This window comes from Oratosquilla oratoria, chromosome 8 (genome assembly GCF_046742065.1).
Source record: "Oratosquilla oratoria isolate Oo_2021 chromosome 8, ASM4674206v1, whole genome shotgun sequence".
In the NCBI taxonomy this organism is placed as follows: domain Eukaryota; kingdom Metazoa; phylum Arthropoda; class Malacostraca; order Stomatopoda; family Squillidae; genus Oratosquilla; species Oratosquilla oratoria.
In genome coordinates, this window is record NC_134784.1 from 62,455,090 (window position 1) to 62,462,069 (window position 6,980).

Below are 6,980 nucleotides of genomic sequence, written 5' to 3' on the forward strand. Positions count from 1 at the left end.
GAGACATGAGGAAGACTGTTGAAGCTGCCTACATTAATTATTATGAAAACATCAATGACAGGGAAGGTTTTGTTTGTTTGTCAAAGGCAACAAGTAAATTAATTATAAATACAATTGGGAAACGTATGCATGATACGGGAAAGGGAATCCCCAGACAGCCGGCGGGGTGACCTGTCCTTGTTCCCATCCTCGGATGTATAAATATGTGGTCCAACTGTTTGTAGACAGCTTACTGAAGAAGACCGAGTCGGTCGAAACGTATGAGCAATAAAAAGTTCCAGCCCATCTTCGCTTATTTCTTCCTCCACCCAGTCTCTCATATATATATATATATATATATATATATATATATATATATATATAAATATATATATATATATATATACATACATATAGGTGTGTGTGTGTGTGTGTGTGTGTGTGTGTGTGTGTGTGTGTGTGTGTGTGTGTGTATTCATATACATTTATAAATGTATGTCTGCGTGGTTGTGTTTGCGTGGGCTGTAGATTGGTGCACCCGTTCACTTTTTCACTTAGTCTTGTCACGCCCCAATCTTGTAATTACTTCGGAGGAGGTTCGTCCCTCGTCGTCACAACTTTTAGCTCTGTTGCCACCATCACTTTCAGTTCCCTTCTCTCCTTAATTACTGGTTTTAATTCTGTTAACTGTTCCTTCTATGGTATTATATTTCTTCATTCACTTTCTTGCACCTTCACTAAAGTATGCCTTCCATCATATCTTTCTGTAGTAAGAAGTAATGTTTCTCAATGGGGTGAATTAAACGTAAATTTCTTCGTTTCTTCACTAATTCTATAACTTAGTTTGATTAAGTACACCAGACGATTCCCCACCTGGGATCCCCAATTCATTCACCAAGCCAGTCTGCTCCGATGTCACTACTTAATTCATCCAATAACTTTGACCGTTACAAATAATTGCCTCCCCTTAAGGGCGGGACTTTTCCTCCATGCACCAATAATTTCTCTCCTCCTCCACCTTTTCCTCCAATCAGAAAGACTATTACACTGTCTCAAATAATACTGCTTAAGCAAGCAATTTTGGTCACGAAGCAGTGGCTCAATGTTTACATTTCGTCACATCAGCGCCAATATTGTTACCCTAACTGGTGTTAACAAACTTTAGACGGTGGGCGAGATTATACAACTCTGCAACTCCGTCACGGCTATTGTTTTCAAAACATCTAGCTCGTAAAAATGAATTTCTCCGCACCTACCCCACTATCTACCTACTTGTCTATTACTTTCATCTACCAGCCTCTTACACTACGAACAGCTCGTTGCCCGCAGGCTGCACGACTGCGCTGCCTGGCAGTGCTACCAAACGCCGGGCTGAGTTGTGCTTTTGTGACCGGCCTCCCCGAATTTAAGTGATATCCATAGGAAGTCTCGTGGGCCTCGACCTCTGGGAGAGACAGTGGCCCAATCGGAACCATTGGTCAAAACAACCAGAAAATTCCACATACCCATGGATATTTTAGACAAATCGTCAGGTTGGCCCATTTGGCCCAATCTTGACCCAGAGGGAGAGAGCCACGCACAGAGAGCTGTGCGTGGATCCCAGCCAAAGTTGAGGCTATTTTTTTTATTATTATTATTCTTTCCGCCAATAGCACCCACATCTTTGGCCTGAATGGTCTCTAAGTGATATCCGCAGAGGGCCTCGTGGTCCTCGACCTGTTGGTGAGATAGTTGCACAATAGGAGCCAGCTCCCGAAATGACCCTAAAATCTCTGTGAGGGCGAATGAGGAACTAGGTTCTCTCGGCCCTTAAAAGTATTACCAGTTCGGGTGCTACTAGATTTGATGTGGTTTCAATCAAACACGAAAAAAATTAAGGGATTTAAAGGAGTTAAGAATACATCAAGGTCAAACCATCAAAAGGTGCACAATGGAATGCTGATGAAAGGAACACCTGACATAAGGTGCTCAGCACTTTGAACCTCCGTATCGTAACGACGGAGTAACAATGTTCGGGATGCGTAGGGACGAACCGTTCCGGCCCACTTGGGATACGGTTCTCCTTCTGAGAACAGCAGTGACGAGAAGACTTGACGTCGAGTAGCCTGCGACCGGAGTAATTAAGACTTGTGATTGGCGAGGCAGTGGGTAGTCTTCGCAGGACGTCTTCTGATCAAAATTCTAATTTGCCGTTGGGGGAGGAGGGATAAATATACCCCAAAAACTGTAGACGTGGCCGCTCCGCGCAGGCGTAGTCTTCTCGGGCTTCGAAGCTCGAGACGGATTCGTTCGTTGAATTAGCGCGTAAACAAGCCGATTCACCGAGGTGGGGAGCCAAACGACTATCAATGCTGCCATGATGAATTGAGTTGTAGCCGGGGGAACGGGGATGGGCCCTTATACCACCCCCGGGACAAGAATATACTAGGAGTAGATTGAAAAACACATTAATATGGTAACTTACAGGAGAATGAAAGTAAAGTAAAACCTAGCCAGGAATTAAGATCTACTTAAGAGCACCTAAATTGTCCTTTTCAGCAATGTGGACAACTCTAAATTTATATGCCTGAAGGGCCAAAGCCCAACGAAGGAGATGGTCATTCTTTCCTTTGAAAGTAGCTAAATACAAGAGAGGTTTGTGATCAACTTCTAACACGAACTCTTTGCCACGGAGATAATAATCAAACCTAGAGATGGAGAAAACGACCGCAAGACATTCACGGTCGATGGTGGAGTATCTCATCTCACGATCCAGAAGTTTCCTACTAGCATATGCGACAGGGCGTGGACATTCATTTTGATACTGGAGCAGGACAGCCCCGAGACCATAAAGAGAGGTATCGGTCCTAAGGATGAAGGTCACATTAGGATCGGGCAAACGCAAGACAGGTTGTGAGGATGTGGCAACCTTTAAATGGCAGAAACGGTCCAAGAGGTCTTCGGTCCAAGGGAGAGGTTCCGGGCTAGTCTTCCTTAGTAGATCAGATAAGGGTCCGGTGTAATCGGAAGCCTGAGGAATAAACAACTTATAAAATGAGATTAGACTAAGGAAGGTCCTAAGTAACTTCTTACTGGTTGGTGGAGGCATGCGGGTTATAGCCTCAATCTTGTCATGGTGAGGTCTTAACGAGGTTCCGTCCAAAATGAAGCCAAGGTATTGGATGGAAGAAACTCCAAATCTACACTTCGAAGGCTTGACAGTCAGATGGTGGTCCCATAGACGTTCGAAGACGCGACGTGGAGCTTCGAGATGTTCATCCCAGCTTTTAGAAAAAATAAAGATGTTGTTAAAATAAAAACACACATTTGGTAAATCAGCTAATACCAGTCTTATCAGGCGAATGTAAGTAGCACCTGCCGTTACCAGATCAAATGGCATTCGGCAGAATTCCATCAAACCCAGATGAGAGGAAAAAGACGTTAGAGCTTTGGCTTTGTCTGAAAGAGGTACTTGGTAATATGCCTTGCAGAGTTTCAGTTCACTAATGTACCTAGCGCCAGAGAATTTGTATAAATCTTCTTCCATGCTGCAGGTTGGTTTAGCATCAAATACTGTGACAGAGTTTAGTTGGCGATAGTCAATGGCCATCCTATAGGATCCATCAGTTTTTCTTACCATGACAACAGGCGAAGAATGAGGAGAGAAGGATCGTTGAAGAATCCCTTGCCAGAAGAGGGTTTCGACCTCCTTCTTGAAGACAGGTCTAAGGTGAATTGGCACTGGATACACTTTGGCCTGTACTCTGTCTGTAGTGGTAAGTTGTATGTCATGCGTTAAAGTGGAGGTACATCCGGGTTCGTCAGAGAAAACATCTTTATACTCACCCATAAGATTCTGAAGTTGGGATAGCTGATCCGGGTTGAGCTGTCCCACTTCGGGTTTATCAGTAGAAGGGGAGCGAGTTATGCCATCAGGTGTCAAAGGCAGCTGTGAAAGATCACAAGGATCTCCTTCATCGATGACGGATACCTTCTCGTTTCCTGGGGCGGAAAGTTCTTCTATGGCGGAAATCTCATCCATCAGTTCCAACTGCTGCACCTGGGCCCTGCGGTGATATCTTTTTAAAATATTTGCATGGTAAAATCTATGTCTCTCCAATACCTTGTAGGGTCCATTCCAAGTGACAAGGAGCTTACTGGTATCACTAGGCATGAGTACTAGAACTTCATCGCCCGGTTTAAATTGACGGTTTTGCAACTTCAGATCGAAGTACGCCTTGTACCGGGAACTACTGATATCGGCTTGTCGCGCAGCCATTTGAGAACATTCTGACAGCTTCTCCTGTAGCTCTATTACATATTGGAAGCTGGACCTTTCTTCCTCGTGGAGGGTGCGGTTTTCCCACAGATCTCTAAAAACTGAGAGTGGGCCTCTAACTGACCGACCGTACAACAACTCGAAGGCTGAAAACCCAGTCCGATCGCACGGGAGTTCTCTGAGGGCGAATAAGGTCGGGATTAGGTACCTATGCAACTCACGGGGCTTCTCGTCACACAACGTACGGAGAATAGCCTTCAAGGCTCCATGTAGTCTCTCAATCCTACCATTTCCACTAGGATGGAAGGGAGTAGTAAAGATAGGTTTCACGCCCAACATTCGGTGGAGTTCTTTCATCAAAGTAGACGTGAATTGGGTACCTCTGTCCAAAAGTATTTCCCGGGGAATACCAACTCCCGAGAAAATAGTTAACAAGGCCTCAGTGACCGAAATAGAGTCTATATCTTTTAAGGGAACTGCTTCAGGAAATTCAGTGGCAAAATCAATTAAGGTAAGAATGTACCTGTGTCCATCGGAAGATGCTGGAGAAAGAGGTCCAACCAAGTCTATGGCAACGCGGGCGAAAGGTTCAGTGACGATGGGCATGGGTTGTAATGGGACTGGTGGTACTCGTCCCTTCGCTGAGAAGCGTTGACATTTGTCACAAGACCGACAGAAGGTTCTGATGTCAGTTCCCATGCCAGGCCAGTAGAATTGTTCTGCGACCTTTAATTCCGTCTTCCGGTGAGAGAAGTGTCCAGCTAAAGGTCTCTCATGAACAATGGAGAGGATAATGGGGCGACAATCACGGGGAATAACCAATGTAGACTTTCCTACCTTATCAGGGCGATTAGAAGTCAAACACTTCCGATAGAGGAGACCGTCCATCTTGACAAACTGGTAGGTAGACCCGTTCTCCATTTGATCTATTTCTCCCGAGTCTGCTTTAGCTCTAGCGGCTGAGAGTTTCTCACACGAGGACTGGAGTAGACCGAATTTGTCGGGCGTCACTGAGAGAGGTTGTAGGGCAGGCAGCGCTAAGGGGTGAATCCGTTTCATTTTGCCGGCTCGGGTCTGGACTGCACATACCAGATGCTTGGGAGAGGGCGAAGCAGTTTGTGTCGGGCGTGGAATAGCGGAGTCATCAGCTGGAGGGGAGCATTCAGATATATTAGGATCTTTAACGCCTGGAATGTTACCAATTAAGACACTAGCAACTTTGATGGGTGCTCTGACGACATCTGTCCATCCTTCGTAATAAGGACATCGAAGGTAACAAGATACGAGAGGAAAGGAATCTACTCGGCCCAAGTAGTCGGTAACATAGACTTTCTTGCAACTTGGGACATCTATATCTGGTAGGATCTCATCTGATACGACTACGCAGGAACAGCCGGTGTCCCGAATTATAGTAGACACCCAAGCCCCATTGATGGTACCAGAGGCCTGGAAGTGAGGGACTCTTCTATCAGACAGGCAAAACCCTACTTTATATGGTTGCGTAGCTGATGTGCCTTCTTTGAAAGTGCGGGGATTTCTAGGGCAACGAGACCGAATGTGTCCAATTTCTCCACAACCGTGACATGTCAAAGGTGGAGGATCCTTTCGGCCGCTAAAAGAATTAGGGGGCACTGTGGTTACTTTAGGCGGCTTAGGTGGTCGAGAGAACTTCTTTGTGTTTGGAACCGAAGTTCGAGGAAGAGTAGGGTGGGCTGACGTCCAATCGTTAGCTAAACGAATGGCCTCAGTTAACGTAGAGGGTCGTCGTTCCTTGATGAAAGCACGCATGTCTGGATAGAGGGAAGACAAAAACTGGTCAATGATCATAAAGTCTTTCAAATTATTGAAAGTGTTCCCTACATTGTAACAGTCTGGTTAGTTGAAATGAGAACTGAAGAAAAGATTCTCGTGAAGAAATCTTGGCACTCCGGAAGTCTACGCGGTAACCATCAGGAGTCTTGTTAAAACCTGACAATAAAGCTTTCTTCAGTATGGGATGGGGAAATCTGTGAAGTCTGCAAGATTAGAAGTCTTGCCAAAGACGAGTGTCATGTTGCATGTGTGTGGATCACGTGCATGGTTGGTGATGGTTAGTGACGGTTACACCTTGGACCTAAGGGCGTGTGCGTGAAACCTAGCCAAAATTAAGGCTCTGGATGAATTTTTTACTTTCCGTCTCTAGCCCCAGCATTTTTGGCCTGAGTGGCTCCCAAGTGACATCTGCAGGAAGCTTCATGGTCCTCAATCTATGGGTGAGATAGTGGTCCAATAGGAGCCAGTGGTCAAAATGAGCAGATACTCTCACAGGTACCCATGGATTTTCGATCCAAATAGTCAGTTCGACCGATTTCCCCCAGTCTTGCACTGTGAGGTACGTATGAGGAACCTGGATCCAAGGGCGTGTGCGTGGGGACCTGTCAAAGTTGAGGCTCTGGCTGAATTTTTGCATTTCAACCTCTAGCGCCGGTACCTTTGGCCTGAGTGGTCTCCAAGTGATATTAGCAGGAGAATTCGTGCCCCTCGTCCTGTGGATGAAAGAGTGGCCCAATCAGAGCCAGTGGCCAGCATGAATCGAACATCTCACTTGATCTACCCCTGGACATCTGAGCCAAATCGTCAGTTCGGCCGATTTGGCCCAATCTTGTCCCAGAGGGAGAGAGCCGTGAGGAACATTTGAGGAACCTGGCCCAAGGGCGTGTGCCAGCCAAATTTGAGGGTATGGCTGGATTTTTTCTCTTTTACC

General features: G+C 45.9%; 1 protein-coding gene across 1 annotated transcript; it reads right to left on the reverse strand.

The window, feature by feature from the left end:
* Window positions 1-1,268: 1,268 nt before the first annotated feature.
* On the reverse strand, window positions 1,269-6,686 carry LOC143027412 (uncharacterized). The gene is made up of 6 exons (XM_076188698.1): window positions 6,407-6,686; window positions 2,500-6,027; window positions 2,196-2,403; window positions 1,894-2,084; window positions 1,635-1,787; window positions 1,269-1,423 (listed from the first exon to the last, which is right to left on the reverse strand). Exons 1-6 carry the CDS (start codon window positions 6,684-6,686, stop codon window positions 1,269-1,271), a joined length of 4,515 nt encoding a protein of 1,504 aa, XP_076044813.1.
* Window positions 6,687-6,980: the final 294 nt, after the last annotated feature.

What these genes read in the sequence shown, in the direction of transcription:
- LOC143027412 (XM_076188698.1), bottom strand. Translation starts at nt 6,686, where the DNA reads ATGCAAAAATTCAGCCAGAGCCTCAACTTTGACAGGTCCCCACGCACA. An exon ending in CCATTGTGCACCTTTTGATG is followed by an intron (nt 1,788 to 1,893) that starts GTTTGACCTTGA and finishes AATACTTTTAAG; the next exon opens with GGCCGAGAGAACCTAGTTCC. An exon ending in CATTCAGGCCAAAGATGTGG is followed by an intron (nt 1,424 to 1,634) that starts GTGCTATTGGCG and finishes TGTCTCTCCCAG; the next exon opens with AGGTCGAGGCCCACGAGACT.